The following is a 20,639-nucleotide window of genomic DNA, read 5'->3' on the forward strand; positions in this document are numbered from 1 at the left end:
CTCCTTTGCCCCCACTGCCTGAGGTGTGCTCATGGCTCAGGCCTCTGCTCTGTGTGTGCAGGAGGAGGGGTGGCTCTGGGTTTCCATGGCAGGTTTTCCATTGCTGCGAGGCTTTGTTCACAGGAACTTTTCCACCTGGGTTTGGGTTCATGCTGCATGTTGGAAAGCAAGGAGCAAAACCCCACCTCGTCCACTGTCCTGTGATCCCACAGCCCCGAGGCAGCATCTGTTGTGTGTCATGGAATGGCTCTTCTTGAGCAGCAGCAAGTTTTGCAAGACCAGATACTGTGCTTTGGTTAGTGTGTGTAACTATAACACCAACTGCAGAGGTTTTATGCCCTCCGAAATGTGCTGGAGGGACGGGGAGGATCGGCCAGCATTTGTTCTTGCTTTTGCAACTCAATTGCTTCAAGCTGTTGAAACACTGGGGAAGTTTTTTGACCTACTTTCGTGAGAGCTTCAAAATCGTTGGGATATTTTCTGCCCTGGCTTGGTGGAATTCAGCTGGGTTACAGGGGAAAGGAATTTTGTCCGCCTCCTCGTAAAGTCACATTTATTGAAAAAGGAAAAAAAAAACAGAAAAACATTAAAAAATAAGAAATAAACAGACTCTGTCTTCAGACAGCTCCTTCATCTTCAATGCCCTGGATTCCCTGAGCACATGCTGGTCCATGGCCAGGGAAGGCCATTACTTCTTTGGGTCTCTGCCCTGCTGTGTGGGAACAGGGGGAGGTGGTGGTGCCCGGCCCGCTCCCCGGCTGCCGCCCCTGGCTTGGGGCACTGCTGGTGCCAGGGTGGGCTGGGACAGAGCTGGGAGCCACGTGCCCATCCCATTATGCCTTGCTGTGGGCTTCCAGCCCTGGGAGCTGGAGGCCAGGAGTGTTTGGGAAAAGGAAAGAGGAAAGGCAGAGATGCTAGCACAGAAAAAGACACGCAGGGGCATAGTGGGGACCTCAGGACCTTCCTTCCCCTTCTCTCCAGGCACGGCCACCTGTTCTGGGAGCTGGTGTTTGGGCAGGTTAGAACCACAAGATCATTATGGCTGAAAAAGACCACTCAGACCTCTAAGCCCAAGCTGTGCACACTGATGTTCCCCCAGTGCCACATCCCCACAGTTCTTGAGCACCTCCATGGACAGTGACCCCACAGCTTTCCTGGGCAGCTCATGGCAGTGGCTGAGCTTAGGCTCTCAGCTCCCCACCAGCTGCACGTCTCTTAATGCTCTGCATGTAGTGGGCCAGGAGTAAAATTGTGCAGCCTGACACTGCTGCTTGGGAGCCTCTCAGCAATGGTTTTCTTCGTGCCGGATCTCCTCCTGCAGCAGTGCCTGCCCCCCACTCACCCACCCTTGTTATCATACAAATCACATAATAATAAGGCCGGGGATAAACAGGAACTACAGTAGTTGTTAGCCATGTATAAAAACAAATCACTTGGAAACAGTATAATTACTGAGAAAATATCAACTTGAGTAATGTAGTAATTGCTTTCTTCCCTCCAGCAGATCTATTCCAGCTCTCCTGGCTCGTGCTGGTTTCGAAGTCTGTGATTTCACGTTAATAAGAAGAATTTTATGTTTCACACTGCACATGTTTAGAGCGTGGGTGCGATGCTGTCTGAAGCGCTGGCGTTAGGTGGAGGACGCTTGGAGTGGGGAAGCAGAGCTCCAGCAGCAGTGAGAACACAGCCAGCCCTGCTCGTGGGACATGCTGGGTCCCTTCTTGCAGAGCTCCTGTTTGCACAGTACCAACCAGCTGTGCTGAAGCCAGTTGGGTTCCCCAGCTTTCCTCCTGCTGCTCTGGGCAGCAGAGGCTTTACAGCAGGCAGCAAGCCCTGCAGGGTGGGCTCAGACCTCTTCTCTTTCCTGCCTCATCCTGAATTCTGTGTCACTGTGCCCTGGGGGAGAGAGGTACTGTCCTCAGGAGGAGCAGCCCCACAGTGGGACCCATGCAGTGCCACCTGCTGGGAACTGACCCTCTCCCAGAGCCTGCTGCAGGGCTGGGGTGGGCCCTGCTCCTTGCAGACCTCTCCTCTGAGGGTTCTGTGGTGCAGAAGAAGGGCTCCTCCATGCCTTGTGCGAGTCACAGCACTGCGCTTTGGGCTCTGCAATTGCACGAGGGAGATTTTTTTGCCTTTGTCTTTTGTTTTCCTTTCTCGCTGCAGCTCGCTTCCCTTATTTGGAGAGGTGCTTGTGAGGTGACAGAGGCCAGGAGAGGTCTGGGGACATCACCTCTATTTATTGCTGTCATCATCTCGTAATGAATGATGATGATGGGTTCTGTGCTGTTTGTCTTACTGAGCTTTACTACTATTTCACTTTAGTTTCTACAGGGTAAAAAGATACCTGTTTATCAGAAGGCAGGTTCCTGAAGGGGTAGCAGCGTAAAGATGCCCTCTCTTGCACATTGGCAGGGATGAGAGAGCACCTTTTGTTTGCTGAGCACAGTGAGAAGCTTTTCTCTGTTTTTGGCAGGTAGCCTTCTGTCCTTTAGAAAAATGCATCCAGCTCCAAGCCACGGCTGCTTTCTGTTCCTATTCCCTAACTTGAACTAGATATTCAAGCAGCTCGTTTATCTTCTGCTTCTTGTGATTGTCCTGCTGGTATTTGCCTTAAAATGGGACAGAAAACTGCCAGCCCACCTGTGGAAAAAGCACTGAGCTTCACCTTGCCACAGCAGGGTGTCCAGGTGTGCTATCTGATCCTAGGGAAGTAAAGCAAAACAGAATCTGCTGTGTGGGGCTCCAGTGAGTGCTGGGGAGCACAGCGGGTCCCTGCCGTCCTGGTGTCAGCGGGGGCATCCCATCACCCTCCTGCACGAGGGCCAGGCTGTGTGTCAGCCTGCAGCCGTGGTCAGGAGGTGCAGAACAATGTGGGCTTTGTCCCCGTGCTGGGGTAGTGAGGCTGCGCAGACTTCTTCACTTGTTTGCTTTCCCTGTCCCTCCCCTTGTAGCAGCTGCAGGGTGCTGCAGCCTGATCGTGGTTTAAGGTTACGGACCCAACTGCAGCTCCTCTTCCCCACTTCCTGCCCCCCAGGGGAAAAAAAAAACCAACCCTCCACTCACTAAGCAAACAAACAGATAAACCTCTAATTGAGGCGCTGGGCTGCTGCCAGCTGGGTGTGCTGTGCTGTGGGTCGGGGTGGGCCGGGTCCCCTCGGGTCCCCTTGGGCCTTCTGTTCATCAGTGCTGCCTGAGCCCACAGCTCGTGTTTGCAGGAGCTGGGATTCTGTGCAATTGGGAGTTTGAGGGATGAAGGGCGATGTGCAGGGGAGATGCTGTGGCTCCGGGACGCTCGCAGTGTCAGCAGGAGTGTCACTTTGCTGGAGCAGAGACCGAGTGTTCCTGTGTTTGCTATGAACTGGAAGCAAAGGGAAATGAGAGCTGCCCCCTGTGATGGCCGCGGAGGTTTTGCTAATCCATCTGCTCATGTTGAGCTGAGATCTTTACCTAGGATCTGTGAAAAGCCATTCCCCATCAGTTTTTTGTTGGTTTTTTTTTCAGTCTAAGTGGACCACACCTGTCCCTGTGGTCTCCATCTCTGGAAGGATGTGTTTGTCATCTGCCACTCAGGGCTCCCCACACTCTTGACGAGTGTTTAATGGGGTACAGAAGGAGCTGTAGAGGTCCCTGGTGTGGGAAGGTTTGTTTCTGTGGGGATGTGGTTGCTCAGGAGAGTAACCTGGTGCTCCCTTGGGATGCTGAAGGTCCCAGCACAGGGTGCTGGTGTCATCTGGCAGCTGGTACTGCTTGGCCCTGCAGGTTCTCTGGGGGTTGGGAATGGGCTGGGGAGCGCTCTCAGGAGGTTGAGCGGAGGATGGTGAGCCTCCTGGCACAGCTGACCTGCAGCTTTTGTGCTCCCCAGGACCGCGGCTTGCCTGGCAAGCTGGAGCCCGTGTCTCCCGTCAGCCCCGCACACCCCGAGGCCGAGCTGGACCTGCTGCCCGCCCGGCTGTCTAAGGAGGAGCTCATCCAGAACATGGACCGCGTGGACCGCGAGATCACCATGGTGGAGCAGCAGATCTCCAAGCTGAAGAAGAAGCAGGTAAGAGGTTGGGCTCTGCAGGGCAGCTCGTGTCTGTGCTTCTGCTCGCTCTCACACCCTGCCCTTTCCCACGTGTGTCTGCAGAGGGGAAGTGGCAGTGCCACCAGGGTGGGTTGCAGCCATGCTCCTTGTCGTGGTGTGGGGCACAGCTGCTGTGCTGACAGTCTGGGGCAGTCTGGCTTCCCTAGCTGAAGGATCACCTGCCTTATTGTAGCCACATCTACAATTACTATAAACTCATTAAGAGATTAATATGACAAAACCTTGGGGTATGTGTGTGAAAAACCCACAGACTTGAAAGCTTTTGCTTCCAAAAGCAAATCACTTCTGTGTCTCTTTTGCCAGTGGTTTTTCCCTTTGCTTGTGGCAATTTTCTGGTCTCCTGATGGCTGTTAATCCCAGACTGCCTCTGCAGAGGTGCACACTTCAAGAATTTCTGAATGGAGCTAATGTGTGCTTGGGCTGTCACACTGTGTGGGAAATGGGGATGAGTCCAGCGCTCCTTGAGGATGTGCTGAGGCAGTGAGAACAGAGGGGACAGTGGTCTGTGCTTTCAGCTCACGTCGAGGAAGGATGTGCAGATTGATCATTTCTCATTGCTAGTGATGTGAGGAGCTTCCAGGGGGGCTGCATGCCTGATGTGGTGGCAGCCTGAGGGCTGGTAGCTGCAGGTCCTTGGCTGGCTTGTTTCAGAGATGCTGAGGAGCTGCTGTTGATGCTGATGGGAGCAGCATATGCTCCTTGCCTTTAATATCAACCTGTCCTTCCATAAGGAGGTAGGTTTTTTCTTATTGTTGGCTGCTTGCTTGGCTGATTTCTTCTCTCTGAACGAGTTTTACGATCCTCCCCACAAAATCGTTCTGATGAGAGGGGAAGAAGGTGAAAGTGGTTGCTGGCAGTCATCCCCTCCACTTTTTTATTTTGGCACGTGGTAGCAAACCCATTTGGTACACCCCCTGCAAATGCCTGCACAGTGTGGCTGCCGTCCGCTCCCCGGGGAAGTGCGGTGCCGGGTGGGAGGCGGTGTCTGTGGGGTGGGGGGGTCCTGCCCCACGTCTGTGGGATCGCTTTGTCCATCTGCACGTCGGAGCTGTCAGTGCTGAGGAAGGTGAGGGAGGGGAAGCGATCAGCCTGTAACAGATCCTGCTCCTCACGGAGCAGGGGAGGAATTGTGCACAGCCGTAATTTCCTAATGCGTTTCCCCTCTGTCTTTGGGAGGCCTTCTTGGGGTAATTAAATGCACTTGTAAGGAAAGGCAGCACAGAAAAAAGAAAAGTACAACACCCCATCGTTCCTCTCCGCTCAGTTGTTCCAAAAATGGCAGTGAAGGCTCTGCCCGGTGCTGTTAGCAGGAGGGGTTTTGAGAAGGACAAGGCTTGAGCAAGCTGAGAAACCCTCCCCAAACCCTGCACACCCCTGGCAGAAGGCTGCTCTGATCAGCCATCCCCTGCTCATTCATGTGCCATATGTGCTTCAATCTCTCATTGAGTTTGTTCTCCCCCTCTTTCTGACAGGGAAGGATAATCTCTATGCATTTATTCCTGGCAGCAGCACTGGGGATCTTAACGAGAAATAAACTGCCGGGCTTTTCTTCGCAGCGGCGCCTGCAGCTCCGTGGTGCTGAGCTCAGTGAGGGCTCCTGGAGTACAACACTCCCACCTGGTGATGGAGGCACAGCTGAGCCGTGCAGCCCTGATGGGTTGAGGCTCTTGGGGGCTCCGTGTCTGTAGGGTTCCCACCGGCTCTCCCGTAGGCTCTTTGGAGGTGCTTTGCAGTGCTGTGTGGTGGCTGGCAGCCCTGTATTCTGCGGTGGGTTTGGGAAGCATTGCAGTGCCCACCTGGCTTGTCACGCTGGGCGCACGTTTGTGTGTGGCTGATGATGACATTTTGTGTCCCTTTGTCATCGCTGCTCTGGCTCTGGGGAGAGGAGAGGATTTCGGGGCAGTTGTCACTGAGGGTGGGGAGGGAGAGAGCGTGGAGCCGTCAGGTCTCATCTCTCATCCCACTTCTCTCCCTGTAAAGGTCACAGTCCCAGCCTGGCTTCTGTGGCAGACCTTTAAGAAATCCATTTTGCTCGTGTCTGAGAACCTTGACCTATTTCGCTTTGCCATTTCCCACAGCTCCCAGGGGTAGCTGTCGTGGGCTGGACCTGCTGAGGTCAGGTTTGCCATTCCAGTGGGTGCTGGTGCATCCATAGCCTCCAGCATCTGGCCCTTTAATAACTGTACCGTGTTACACCACATAGAGCAGTCTAATTCTCTACTGTATTTCAGCTATAATTAGATTTGTATTTTTTTTCTCTTAACGAGCTGCTTTTAATGAGCCTCCACTTACTGGCAAACTTTCATTTCCTGATATGCCATCAAATCTTCTTGTCTGAAATCAATTACAGCAGACCTGACCACTTTGCAGGATTTTTGTGGGTTTCCAGAACAATGTGGCCAAGTTTGGGGCATTTTTTACCCAGATATTTTCCCCCAGAGGAGGAGTGGATTGACAGATGCCTCTGTGGCAGCCTGAGTGCTCGGAGCTGTCGGGTGTGGGGTGTGATGGGGTGCCCTCGCCAACCTGGGAGCGCCGCAGTGCAGGAGGGGCAGAGGGACAGGGGGTGCCTGGGGGTGGTGGCTGCTGGCAGCTTTGAGCTGTGGCTTAAGTGCTTTCATGGGCTGCACAGCCCGAGCATTGCTCTGAGCTGGAGCAAAGCTCTGGATGAGTGTTCTGTAGGGGCTGGTCATCCTGGTGCATCTCCTGTAGGCACTGATAATGGAGAGCAGCCTTGCTACCTCCCTCCCTCTTCTGCTGCTCCCCTTGCAGACAGCAGCTCCAAAGGCAGGCAGGGGCTGCGGTTCCCCTCTAGGGTTTCAAATAAAGCCATTATTCCTAGGCACGAGGCTCTCCAGGAGTCCTGCTAAAGGCTGAGCCTGTTGTTCGTGGTCGAGGACAGGCTGCCAGGGGTAGGATAGTGTCGTGCTTCTATCAGCAGCATTGCTCCCTCTTCCCTGTCTTGGTGGCCCACAGCTGCCCGTGGTGGCTCCTAGGAAGCTTTCTGCATTGGTCACGGCACCGCAGAGTGTCGTGTGGACGGGGATGGCAGCGTTTCTCGCTGTGACTCACTCTCCTCCCCCCTATCCTTCCACAGCAACAGTTGGAGGAAGAAGCAGCCAAACCACCAGAGCCTGAAAAACCCATCTCCCCCCCTCCTATCGAATCCAAACATCGCAGCTTGGTGCAGATCATCTACGACGAGAACAGGGTGAGTCTGGAAATGATGGAAACTCAAATGTGCGGTTGTGCTGTGTCATCCTGGGCTGGGCTGGGGGGGTCTGGTGTGGGGCAGGTGGGGATTGCCCTGGGAGAGTTTCTTGGTGAAGGCTGAGGGCAGATGTGATGGATGGAGCTCTGTTGGGAATGCTGCTGGCGGAGGGCTGAGCCCTGGGGTGCTGTCTCCACTGTGTGGATTAAATGCCACGTGAGGACCTGCTTTTGTAGGGTTTCCTGCAATAAGTGTTAGATTGGAAGCATTGGAGCTCTGCCTGTTAAACAGCTTGCTTTATCCTCTCCCCTGGAGTGAACCTGGCGGAAAATTACTTTTAACTATGGGCTTTGGTGGGCTGCACAGGTGGAGAGGAACATCCGTGCTGCTCTGATACTGGCAGCCAACTATGAGCCCTCCTGGCTGCCCCTGGGCCACGGGGCTGGTGCAGAAAGGACGTGCATTTATGGGTATTTGGTGCTGTAAATGGTATTGGCAAAGGTCATCCTGGCATCACTGCCTTTGGACCTCTGCCTTGACCGCTCGTTGTTGCTCTGAGCTGTCGCCTGCAGTGGCAGCCTGAGGAGATGTGGATTTTGCTGTGTGCTTTGGAGGGATGCTGGAAAATTGGGCCCTTTGGAAGATAATCAAGCACATTCACATTCATTTAGGTGTTGGATAAAAAGGATGATTTTGCATAAAAGGAAAACTACCAGTCGCTAATTATTTTGAATTGCAGAGCCTGAGATTTCACTGGGAGCTGCAGAAATCCAGGTGCCTGGTGCTAAAGGAAAAACATAAATAAACGACATACTCTGTGCTCACAGGCATTGCCATTTCCCTGGTTGTATTTCTCCCATCTGCCTCTCTCCCTTAGCAATAGGAAGCGGGTGAAGGCTGAAGGCAGCACGGCTGAGGTGTGAGCACACAGCAGAGCTGGGGTGGCCCTGCAGAGCTGGGCTCAGAGCCCTTCTGCCCCACTGCGTGGCCAGGTGTCCTGCCCAGGAGCCTTGAGCTGGGTGGCTTCTGCCTGTCGTGCAAGGGTTGGGTTCACAAAAGGAGAACTCGTGTTTTCATTTTTATTTCATTGACCCCATCTTCCCTGTCTGCTGTTGTGGACCCAGTCCATGAGATGTGGGGAAGAAACAGGTGATGTCAGTGAGGCAGGGAAGGAAAGGTGGTCTTCAGAGGCTGCGTCTCTGATAAGCTGTGTTGCAGCAGCTCCTGTTAGCAGGAGCTGGCTCAGAGCACAATCCTGCTGGGCCCTGTATTTCCTCTGCCCAGTGCTGCCCAGCAGTGGGGCTGTGCTTGCCCTCTCATCTCTGAATTGCCTCTGCCTCCCTCTGTGGTGTCTGGGTGAGAGAGAAAATTGCTCCCACTGAGAGCAGCGTGTCAGCAAGCCTGTCTGCGGGCAGCGGGCTCAGGCTAAGCAGCCCTTCCCTTCTGCATGGCAGAAACCACAGCGGGCAGCACAGGAGTTCCTCCTTTGGGGAACACACGATCTGTTCAGAGTGCAGGGCGGGCAGAGGCTGTGCTGTCCTTGTGCTGCCTGCAGCTCGCAGCGGGGCACGGCTCATGGCATTGCTGTGGGACTCAGGGTATTGCCATCCCCTGAAGGGCAGCCTCAGCTCTCTTGGTCAGAGCAGCAGAAGCTCCTCACCTTTGGAGCAGAGGTGCTGCTCGGTGCAGGTGCTGGCCCGTTCCCAGCCCTGTGCTGAGCACAACACGAAGGAGGGGGGAGAGGAGGTTATGTGAGGACAGAGCAGCTAGGAACGCCGGAAAATCGAGTTAGCCAGCCGTTCTGTGACCTACTTTCCTTTTGGCGATAGCTGTGGCTTTTCAGGGGTGAATGGTTTCTAATTTTAGCCCTGGTTCCTCAGGGAGGTCTGTACGTTTCCCTCCCGCCGTGCTGGGATGGGTGAGCTCAGGGCTGCGGGCTGCTGCTGCCCTGTGCTGCTGGTCTCAGTGCGGACCGCATCGTGCTGCCTGTCCCGCACGCTGCCCGCTTACTGGGTGCGACTGGAAAGGATCCTCAGCATCACAGAGCGTCGCCGTGGAGAGCCTGACCTGCAGTCCCCTCTTGCTGCACTCTGCTGGGCAAGTAATTGATTTCCAGGAAAAAAAAAGAAAGAAGTTGACTGCACAGATTGTGCTAGGGAGGGAGAGAGGAGAGCTCTGGTGGCCGTAATGAAGCGCTGCTTTGTGAGGGGATGTGAGGACAGTGCTGAGCTCCCACATCGTGCCAGGCATCCCAGGTGCTGCCTGGGGCTGACAGCAGTGCTCTGTGGGCATCTCTGAAATTAAACTGCTGGTGACCTTTAGAGTCATCCCTGTGGGAGGGAAGCTGATTCCTGCAGGGTCTGCCACCTCTGTGCTGGTTGCTGCAGTACAGGCTCTTCGTGGGCTGTAATTTGCTCCTCTGGGATGCGTTGTGATATCGAGAGAATTTATCTTCCTTCCGTGTCAAATCCCCCTGACCAGGGCACGTCCCCTGGCTGTATTTTTAGCTGTGGTTTTATCCTGAGTTGTTGGTGGGATTCCTCACATCCCTCTTCCCTTGGAATTGATTTAGTGTACCTGGCCTTGAAGACATTTCTGTGCTCAGGGTTCCAATTAGCAGGTCCCTCATTAGGCGTGCAGCAGGGCAGCACCACTCCGAGCTGCACCAGCATGCCTGGAGCAGCCTTTGTGTGAATCCTCCCTAACAGCAGCCCTTCGTTCCCTGGCTCCCATCATCTCCCCTGCACACAGTGCTTTCTGCTGCTCTGTGCTCTCAGAGAGGATGAGGTCGCCTGAGGACGCGGTGTGACTTGTCCCCACGTCAGCATGGGGACACCAGGCACTGCGACCCACAGCAGCACTGCACCTGCATGCCGTGGGGCCACACTGCCCTTCCCTGCTCTGCTGTCAGCTCTGCCAGATAGCAGGTTTGATGCAGTGCAGGCAGGGGAAGCAGGCAGCACCGTCTGTCTCGCTCTGGGGATTGAGTTGGTGGAAATCAATAAGATTAAATTTTAATTCGTTTTCTGTCTCGGTGCGTGTTCCTTCAAAAGGGCACGGCCATCTATCTGTAAATTCAGCATTATGCTGTAAAATTGGAATTCAAAGGGTTGGTTTGAACTTTTTCCACCCCCTGCTGCTGTTGTGTCTGTGGAGCGTATTCCTGGCTATCCGCTTACCCTCGTCTGCGCGCTCATAAAGCATTAATGCCCCCTCCATAAATAAGGGAATAAATAAATGAGTGCTTTTAGCATTGCAAAGTACAATCTAGCCACTGAGTGCTCGGAGGCACAGAGCGTGACTCAGATCCCATGGCGATTTTGTGTCTGTATAACTGATTTTCTATGAACTCCTGATTTACATGAGAAAGGGAAGAGTCGGGCCTGCACCATCAGCACAGAGCTGCTGCAGTGCTCAGGGCCTTATCAGAGGAATGCCTTTTGAGCATTAAATCTGCACGTTGTTCTTCCAGTCCTGGTTGCTGGGGGTAGGCAGGACAGGGCGGTCTGCGTTCGGCTGCTGCAAGAGCCTCGTTGGTTTTGCTTTTGTTCCTGCTGCTGTTCACCCTGGGATTGCTTCACTCTGCTGCATGGGGAGCTTCCCGTTGGTCCAGGGGGAAGCAGAGCAGTCAGGGTGCTATTAACGCTGCACTGTAACAGCAAGATTGCCAAAAAGATGAGGTTCGAACCCTCAGCCTGGAGCCGCTCAGAATCCTTTCACTTCTCAGACGTCAAAGAAAATAGCTTGATCCAAACCAGATACTGCAGCGTCCTGCATCTTCAGGCCTGGAAATAAAGCTCAGGAGCTTCTTGGGCACGGCATGAGAAGGGAGCGTAAGCCCATGGCACAGTGCCCGCTCCTCGCATGTGACCGGACTCCTCCCAGTGCAGCCTCCGTCCATTTGAACCTCTCCTGCCTCAGCCTGGCACCACGGCCCTGCGCACTGCAGCGTGGAGCTGTGCTTGTGTGTGATGGCATCCGAACCCAGTGCCCGTGGGTTCTGCCCTCGGGTGGGGGCAGGGCTGCTGTGGCTTGTCACGCTCTGCACAGGATGCCGGCCCGGTGTTAGCACGTGGACCCTTCCCTCAGTTTTCCTGTTAGTTACGATGAGTCATTTGTCACCGCCGTGGCATGCAGCTGTGGTGGGGAGTCCCCAGAGACAGCACTGCCACTGCTCTGCAGTGGGAGGGATGGGCCCAGGGGCAGAGCTCAGGAGTGGGATCATCTCACACTGGGTAGCGTGCTGCCTGGGATTGACTCTGGGAGTGGGGGAAGAGGTTGGTACCTCTGGTCCTAAGAAGGAAATCCTTCCTCATAAAATCATTGAGGTTGGAAAAGACCGCTTTGAGCATCTGGTCCAACCTTTGGCCCACCACCCCATGCCCACTGACCGTGTCCCTCAGTGCCACACTCCTATGGCTCTGGAGCCCCTCTGGGGACAGTGACCCCCCAGCTCTCTGGGCATCCCATCCAGCACTGACTGCTCTTTCTGAGGAGGTGTTTCCTGATACCCAGCCTGAGCCTCCCCATGGCCATCACCTCTTGCCCATGAAGCCAGCGCTGTGAGGTTTTGCTGTGCTCCCAGCAGGTCAGCGCACGCATTTTCCTTTTACATCCTCCAAACTGTTTGCCTTCCTGCTCCCTGCAGAGCGGCGGGGGTGTGGTGTCTCGCCTGAGGTTTTTTTCTGCTGGTTTCATTGACACCACTTCTGAATTCTGTCCCAAACAAGCTCCATCCCAGCCTGCCTGCTTGGCACACTGGCCCAGCTCCCCAGGACGTGGTGCAGAGCTGCGGGGCTGCTCCCTGCCTGTGCCGTATCACTGTGGGATCCCCAATAGGAGCTCTCACGTCCCCCAGCACGCCTGCTGACTGCTGCCCACAGGCTGCTATAAATAGCGCTGGGAGCACAGTTCAGCAGCGCAGGGCGGTATGGAATGATGGCTGTAACAATTCCAAGAAAACGCCGCCTCCTGATTTCAGATCCGCTTTCTCAAAATAACCCCGTGTTTCCTCCGCTTCCATTTTTACACTTCGCTTCACGAAGAGCCCCGTGAGATCCCGGCCGCTCCCTGGCCCTGGGTGCTGCGATGCATCGCGGGCTGGGCGCTGTCCTGCGCTCCCTCAGAGCTGAGGGCCTGCTGTTGCCTTAGGAGGAAGCCAGACGCTGTTCAGGCTGATGGACATCTGTGGTTTAGCTGCACTTCTTGTGACACCTCCATCCCCCTGTGAGCGAGGCCGTGCCCCAGAGGCCGTGTGTGTGCCACTGCTGTGCTGCTGGAGCAGAGCCACTCTGCTGTGAATAGGAGCAAAATTCAGCCCCGGGGCTTTGGTTGTGCTGCGAACACTCTGTGCTCGAGTGCTGTAATGGTATTTCAGGACTCCATACCAAATCTGGAAAAAGGGTCATTAGCTGCTTGCTATAAAACCAGTGGGGATCTTCTTACATCTCACCCGAATAATGGCTGTGTTTGCTTCCTGATGTTTCGTTTCTGTTAAATAACAGGGGTTGCAGGCACAACTGTCTGGCCACCTTGTTGAGCTGCTGTAGGGTGAACCTTCCAGTTCCCATCTGTGGCATCACCCTCCCAGCGTGCTCCCCATGGCACAGCAGTGCAGGCCGTGCCTGTGGAGGTGGTCCAGCAGGGATCACGGTGCAGGAGAAGCAGGGCTGTGCTGGCACTGCCTGCCCTCAGCTCGGGCTGCATGTTTCCATCTGTCCGTCCTCGGGCACAGGGGCACCCTCCTGCAGGTGACATCTGCCACTCCAGCTCTGCCACCAGCTCCTGCTGGCTCTGTGTGGCCGCTCCGTGCGGTTCTCTTCTGATCCGATAAAGGCAGTGAGGAGCATCAGCGATTACGGCGTGTCGAGTGCTAATTGGGCAGCCCTCGTGGCAGGGCCGTGTCTGTGTGTACACACAGCGATGCGACGTGCTCAGAATAGCTTTCCCTCCTGATCTTTCGCTCTGGAGCCGTGTACATTACAGTCAGTTAACGCAAGACAAATTATGTCATTCTTCTCGATTTGCCACATGTTCTGCCGGTGGTGATTTGCCTCTGGCTTGTCTCATTAAGCTGTCTGAACGTGGCACGCGCAGCAGCTGAATATATGCAGGTTTTGCTTGGAGTTAATCGCGTTGCACACATTGACCTGTGGCATCTTCAACTCGTAGCTGTGATTCTAATGCCCTCGTCCTTCCCTGCCCCAAATCTTAGCCTGGTTGTAATGGTGTGAGGCTTCCCAGTGCCACTGTGCGTGTGTTCTCTGAGGTTTTGTTGCTCCTAGAGACCAAAATGCTGAGCTCTGGCTGCAGGTGCCCTGTGGCAGGATGAGTGGGTTGATGGTTGGACTCGATGATCTTAGTGGGCCTATCCAACCATAATGATTCTATGGAGCTATGAATATTTCAGGCTGGCAGCTCCCAGGGCAGACTTCACTTCTTCTCACTAATGAAGTCCAAAGTGCTGCAGAGGAAACATTCAGTGTCCTATAGGGCCTTCTGGGGAGCTTCGGATGGGCTCTTTGGGTTTCTTACCTGTGCTGGATTCAGTAGCACTGATACTTTTAATTTCCCTTAATTTTTTCGTGTGACGTTGAACAGAGCAGCTCACTGAACAGCTGAGTGTTGAAGCCTGTGCACAGGTCTGCTCGATTTGGTCAGGATCTGAGCTGGAGCCATGTGTGAACCCACTGCTGCTTGGAGCTCTCTTGGCAGCAGAGCAGGGAGCTGGGACCCATTTGAATGTGTCCTGCGAGCCTGGGGGAGTTTGAGCAAGTTTATTACCCCGTGGTAGATACAACAGCCATAAATCCAGGGCTGCAGGGAAAGCCAGCTACCTAGCCATACGTTTAACAGTGCTCATCGCTGCTTTCTCCCAGCCTGGCTCCTGGGTTTTGTCTGGGGATGCCCCATGTTCTCCCTGCTGTCCCAGCACAGGGCTGCGTGCAGGCAGTGCAGGCTGAGGCCGCTGGGTGGCTGTGCCGCGTTGCAGCCCGGGCTCTGTGCTGCACAGAGCACCCGGGGCACACTGCTCACTGCGGTGTGGAGCCCAGAGCTGCTCACTGCAGGGAGAAGGGCAGAGCGTGGGGCTGAGCCGTGCTTCTGATCCACTGCTGTGCGTGTGTGTGGCCCCAGCAGGGAGCTGCTCACAGCATGCTGACACCCAGCAGTCTTTGTGAGCTGCACAGGAGCCCCGCAGCTGGGCGAGGAGCATTGGTGACAGTGCTGCTGTGTGTGTGGGATGGTTACGTCTCTTGTAGCATCCTTGAAGTCACTTTGGAATCGCAGGGAGCTCTGCGTCCTGCTGGGTGCGCAGTGAGGGAGGAGCTGGCATCTCGTCCCAGCACCACCTGGCTCTGCAGCCCCAGGAACCCGCAGCTGGCTGCGGGCACCGTGACTCATCCCTGTGGTCCCGTGGCCAGGTTTGCAAAAGTGAACGCTGCAGCTCAGACTGTGTGGGTGCACAAAGCCCCAGCGAGGAGCTCACGCTGCGCGGGGTCGGCGGGGCATCTCCTGGCGCCCTGTAGGATTTCACAGCCAGGGCTGACGTGCCAGAGAGCAGCACGAGTGACAGCCCGCCCTGCGCTCGCTGCAGCTCCTGCCAGCTGAAATCCCGGCTCTCAGATCCTGCAGAGCTGTAGTGCTTACTGGGTTAAAGCTCTGAATGCGCTTCAAAACAGGTTGGTTTTTTTTTTATCCTCTTCCCTCTCCCCTCCCCACGGGTGAATCCTGCAAAGCTCAGCTGCCCACGCTGCTCCTGCAGCCTCTTGGAGGCAGCCTGGATTTCCTCTCTCCCTACCCCAAGTGAAACAGAGCCCGTGTGATGGAACAAACGCCTCTGAAAGTCCATCTCCTCGAACCCTTGCTGCCAGGGATCCGGCTCTACTGCATCAGCCCCAAAGCGATGCGGATTTATCGGGCTGTTAGTAACAGCAGTTGAAAAGCCCAGCTTTGCAAGGAAGTGCTGTTGACTGAAAACGTCCCCTTTTATTTAACCTCCCACCTCAGCGAACCCACGCCTCTGTTCAGGCCTGTTCAATTAGGAAGCGCCGCGCAGTCCCACACGTGTGCTATTTTCTCTAACCCATGCAAGAGAGGGGGGCGGGGAGGGGGCAGAGCAGGGCAGTGCGGGGGGAGCGGCAGCCGTGAGGAGCCTTGGGCAGCTCCAACCTAACGATCACGTGCTCCCTGAGCAATGGATCCTAGGAAGGGCATCTCTGCGTGCGTGCCGGCTCGCTCGCGCTGAGGCTGTGCCGAGGTGACCTGCACGGTGATGATGTGACTCCGGAGCCGGGCTGGGAGAGGATGGGGACTTCTCCTGCAGCTCCCGGGTGTTGCAGTCGGGGTGGCTTTCCGCAGTGCCAGGAGGAGCTCAGGAGCTGTGCGTTGGGTGTGTGATTCTTTGCTGCCCACGGGGCTTTCCTGCGATCCCTTCTGCTCTCAGGTGCGGGTGGGTTTGCTTGGGAAGGGTGTTCGGGTGCTGAGGCAGAGGGCTGCAGTGGTAGAAATAACTTCTCTTCTCTCTCCCTCTTCTCTCTCCTCCGTGCAGAAGAAGGCAGAAGCTGCCCACCGCATCCTGGAAGGGCTGGGTCCGCAGGTGGAGCTGGTGAGTGTTCCCTGTGGCCGTGGGCATTGCGGAGGTCCCCGGGAGGTGTGGGGCTGAGTGAGGAGGAAGTACTGTGGGCTGGGACATCTCGCTGTCACAGCACCAGGACGGAAAGCAAAGTGGCTGAGCTGAGCACTGAAACACACACAGAGCCTCTTCAGAGAGCATTAACCCTTCAGCTCCTCCATCTCACTGCACCAGGGCAGAGTGATGCTCCAGCACAGCCTGCAGCAGGATGCTGCACCGGAGGAGAGTGTGGGAGCTGCTGAGGAAGGGGCTCAGGGATCATAGCCTGCAGCTATCAGGATCCACATGGATCCTATTTCTGACTCTCGTGCTCAGAGAAAATGAGAAAAAACACATTTACTGAATTGTCATTGTGGGACTACTGCCTCATGCAGCAAATTGCAGCTGTAAGTCAAGCAGCTGGATGCTGGAGGGTGGCTGAAACTAGCCCCTGAAGAGCTGTGAACTGAAGAAAGGTGGTGGAAAAGTAAGCATCGGCAGTGATGCTGCAGGAGGAAGGCAGCTGGAAGGGTCAGAGCAGGCCAGGCTTGGGTCTGGCAGCATCTCTTGCATTGGCCCTGGGGTGCAGCAGAGGGAGCCATGGCTGCTGGGTGAGCACGCAGCACTATTGTAATTAGTCTGTAATTAGGACTGGCCTTGCAGAGGTGGCACTAATCACTGTCCTCCCCACATGCGGAAGGGAGAGGTCACAGAGGAATTAGTGGTCAGTGCTGCGTGCTGGAGCCACTTCCTTGCCCGGGGAGGTAGGGCACGTTACACTTCTTTGAGTCACAGGGGTCAAACCCTTTGGCCTCTTTCTGCTCTGAAGAGTGTCTGCAATGGTGCTTCCTCATCTAAAACATGTTGCATTTCCTTTCTTTCCCCCACACACCTTTTTTTTTTTCCCTTTTTCTTTTGATTTGTGGATGCTTTGCCTTTGGGTGCCTGCGAGTCGCAAGGAAGAAGTTTTCACAGGGATGTGGAGCAGTTTGGGTGGGGACTTACCCAGTGGTTTGGATCTGTGTCAGGGGTTTCCCCTCAAGCTGGAAACTGCTGGGTGATGGTCCAGCTTTGGTAGGAAACTCAAACTCCTGCAGTCTTTCCAGCAGCCTCCAGGCTCACCAGCACCGCGCTGTGGGAGCGGAGTGTCTTAGGGAAGCAGCTCCTTCTCTGTTCTCGGTTTCCTGCTGCTTTCAGCTCACATGATCTGGCCCTGCATTTTTACCTGAAGAGTTTTGCTTTGTGCTTGAATCTTTCTGAGGAAGCCCCACTCCTGTGCTCCTGAGAACTGGAACTTGTGGATGTGTACCCCAGTACCTCAGCCCCTTAGCACTATCTGCCTCACGTGCCTGGGGCAGCCCCGATGTGTGTGTCCTGTGCCTCGTGTTCAGCTGTGCCTTTGGCAGGAGTTCTCTTGTTCTGCTGCAAAGAGCAGTTTGCTTTCACTGGGTTATCCCTGCAACATACTTGGGACCTTTGAAACTGACCCCGTGTATTCCCCAGGGAGAAATTTCGTGGAGATTTGTGCCCTGAGTGTTGCAGTGACCAGAAAGCAGTTGATGGCTTTCATTGTGTTTAATTTTTAAAGATCTTTCAGTAAATCCGAGGTTTTTCCAGTAATAGCTTGCATTGCAGATTTTTTTTTCTTAAGTGTCACCCCCCAGAGAACTGCATTACACGTCCCTGATGAGAAGAGCTGCTGTGAGTGCTGCCTGCACGTCCCTGGCCGTCCGACCTGTCAGGTTACTCATTTAGCAAGCCTCCATTCTGTGCTGCAGGCAGCTCTGAGGAAGGATGGTGGTTCTCAGTCCCTGCCCTGCAGAGAATGGAGTTCTAGTGCCCAGCTGTGTAGGTGAGCAGCTCTCCTGGGTTGGGAGTGATTCCTGGGCTGAGTGCAGTGACAACAAGGCTGTCTGCTGGCAGAGTCCCCCCCCCAGTTTCTCTATTGTCATGGTTTTGTTTTGGGTCCATGAGTTTTGTAGCTGGGGACGTTTTGGCTTTTCGTTGTCAGCAGTGCTTGCAGCGGTTGCCCGTTAGCGCTCGGGTTTGCTAACTAAGAATGTAAGTGGCCACTTCTATCACAGATCAGTAACAGTGGAAATGAATCAGCAGCCCTTGGTGAGCTGAGCAGTGTCAGGGCATCCGTGACAATGAGAAGCCTCTAACCTGGGTGCACAACATTCCTCCCACCCCCTGCTCTGAGAGGAAGACACCCGTGCCTCGTCACACACCAGCTTGTTTGCTTTGGTTTTTATGAGCACAGAGGAAGGCACTTCTGTTTACCAGCATTTCCAGTTCCTGCAGTCCTTTCCCTGTGAGCGTTCCCAGCTTACCTTCTGCTGAGCTTCAGCCAGGCTGCGTACAGACGCTGCCTGTGGGGGTCCGCGTGCCAGGGCAGCCCCCTTGGCACTGCTGCGTGCCGAAGGCTGTCCCTGCGCTCAGCTCCTCGCAGAGCTGCGCAGCTTTCCTAGCGTAGACATAACAATTGGAGCACGCGGGCTGGCTCCCCCCGCTCCCCCCGTTCCCCTCACCTCCCCCGTGTCGTATGTTCCGAGGCGCTCTGCGTTCGCAAGAAGCACATAACAGCCACGCACTGCTCCGCGTTCCTGGGGGCTGCGACGGAGTGAGCGCGAGCAGCTCGCTGCAGGCTGCCTGCCCGGGACCTGCAGGGACACGGGGACGGGAGCCCGCAGCCAGGGCACTGCGCTTCTGATGGGGTGAAGTTGCTAAATGTCAGACTGTACCCATTTATGCCTTCATTTCTCTTATTTATTTCAGCCGTTATACAACCAGCCTTCAGACACCAGGCAGTACCATGAAAACATTAAAATGTAAGTACGTGGCAATAAAGGCTCTGTGAAATGTCAGGCTGTGCGTTAGGGGGTGCTCGCTTGTTCCCGGTCCCCGTTTCTGAGCGGGGTTCCCCATCAGAGCTGTGGGGAGTGGGGCTCTGCGTGGTGCTGTGGGGCTGCTCCATTTCCCTGGTGGCCGCCAGCATCCAGAGCTGCGTGGGCTTTTTGGGGTATGTTTCACATGTACCAAAGTACGAACTGGACTGCCTGTGCGTGCCTGTGTGTGTTTGCATGCCGGGAGCAGCAGGGAAATAAAAAGGTGCAATTACCGTTGGATTTTTTGTGAAGCACCTCTTGAATGTCTGACAGCAATTGGTTGTTTCAGAGATACTTACGAGTCTCATTAATCATCTAATTTATGGCTTATCACCCCGATCCACGATTTAATCACCAACTTGCATTTAATAACTGCAGCGACTTCCTGAACACGGGAGAAATAAAACAGGCAGTGAGAACAGTGGTAATTGTGATCGTTGTTGGAAATGGGAATAGTCAGAGCTGGTCTGGAGCTCCTGCCTGGCCAGAGGGAGCCAGTGGTGGCTCGAGTCTGTTTTGATACGGGCACGGTCAGCTGCTGATAATCATCTTTAATAATCTGTTAACCAAAGTTAATAATCTTTTGCTTTTCAGCAGTCCGTTAATTGATGCTGGGGGAATTAGAGGGGAAGAGTTAATGGGCTCCTGCTGTTCTGCGTGCAGCCGGGGCCGTGTGCGGGGCCGTGGGGTCCCCAGTGCCCCTCTGCGTGCTGCTGGTGGGGCTGAGTGGGGGGGGCACTCTGAGCAGATGAGGGCTTTGTCCTTGAGAGAATGACTTAAAGGAGCTCCTGCTGCTTCACCTGCTCACCCTTCCCCTGCCAATATTTGTAGTTCTGTGATCACGTTTTCCTGTGATTGGAATCATTTCCTGTGCTTTGTGCCCACGTGGATGGTGGGTGTGCATGAGGGCGTTGGGACGGAGTCCAGGGTGTGGGGGGCTGCCCTGACCCCCAGAGGTAACCCAAGGGGAGGCTGAGGCAGGCAGTCCTGCTGATTGGTGCTGCAAAATATGGGAAGGAAACCACACATTGTAATGAAAAGCTGCCATCTCCTCCTGGCAGAACCCTTGCAATTAGCTGTGCTCAGCTCGCTGTCGATGCCAGCTGGGTGCATTTACTGATGTAGGTCAGGGAAAGGCCCTGCAGCCCTCTGGGCTCCAGATGCTCCTGCTTCTGCCCTAGGGCCTGTCCCAGGGGTCCTGGGGGTCCACACTGTGTTTGTGCCACCTGCAGGGGTGCATAGCTTGGGTGCATCCTGACCTCCTGCCTCGTGTCCGTGCTGGGTGGGAGCCTTGTACCCAGGCACGGAAGGGCAGCTGAGCTCTTTCTATCCACAGATGCCTTTTATTTATTTATTTTTTTCCCCCAACTTTTCCTACATTGGATTTTTTTTCTCAGTTTGCACATCAGTGGGAGGGCATTTGAATATCACAACGCCAGGATTCCTCGATTTCTCTGCAGTGACACTCTCTGCGTTGCAACACTGCTTTAATCCCTCCTGCTTGTTTGCTTTGCCTTCAGCTGGAGTGAGTCACTTGTGCTGATAGAGCTGACTGGGGAGTTACGGGAAGATTTCCTGCTCTTCCAAAAATGTTCCCACTCTCTTATTTTCATGGAGCTTTATGGCCTGTCTCCTATTCAGTACAGTTAGAATTAATTTCATGCCCCAGTTCATTCCAGTGTTTGCAGTTTCCAAAGGCTTTTAAGTCCCATTTAACGGCCTCGCTGTGCTCTGCTGCCCGGCTGCTCGGGTCCCCTCGGTTCACCTAGGGGCACGAGCTCCAAGCAGACATGGTTAATGTTGTATGCTGCAGCTGCTGCGGGATGGAAGGCACAGCCAAGCGGT

The 20,639-nt window shown here is 54.8% G+C and overlaps 1 protein-coding gene across 1 annotated transcript in view; it reads left to right on the plus strand.

Annotated features, from left to right (window-relative positions):
* The window catches only part of NCOR2 (nuclear receptor corepressor 2), a 159,809-nt gene that overhangs the window by 70,856 nt on the left and 68,314 nt on the right, over positions 1 to 20,639 (plus strand). Inside the window, exons 5-8 of the mRNA XM_065739140.1 lie at positions 3,863 to 4,042; positions 7,182 to 7,295; positions 15,844 to 15,900; positions 18,685 to 18,737. Of these exons, the coding sequence (XP_065595212.1) occupies positions 3,863 to 4,042; positions 7,182 to 7,295; positions 15,844 to 15,900; positions 18,685 to 18,737 (404 nt within the window). The remainder of the gene's footprint in view (positions 1 to 3,862; positions 4,043 to 7,181; positions 7,296 to 15,843; positions 15,901 to 18,684; positions 18,738 to 20,639) is intronic.

The sequence above is a fragment of the Cyrtonyx montezumae genome, unplaced genomic scaffold (assembly GCF_038088225.1).
Source record: "Cyrtonyx montezumae isolate F1298 unplaced genomic scaffold, pur_monq_1.0 scaffold_23, whole genome shotgun sequence".
In the NCBI taxonomy this organism is placed as follows: domain Eukaryota; kingdom Metazoa; phylum Chordata; class Aves; order Galliformes; family Odontophoridae; genus Cyrtonyx; species Cyrtonyx montezumae.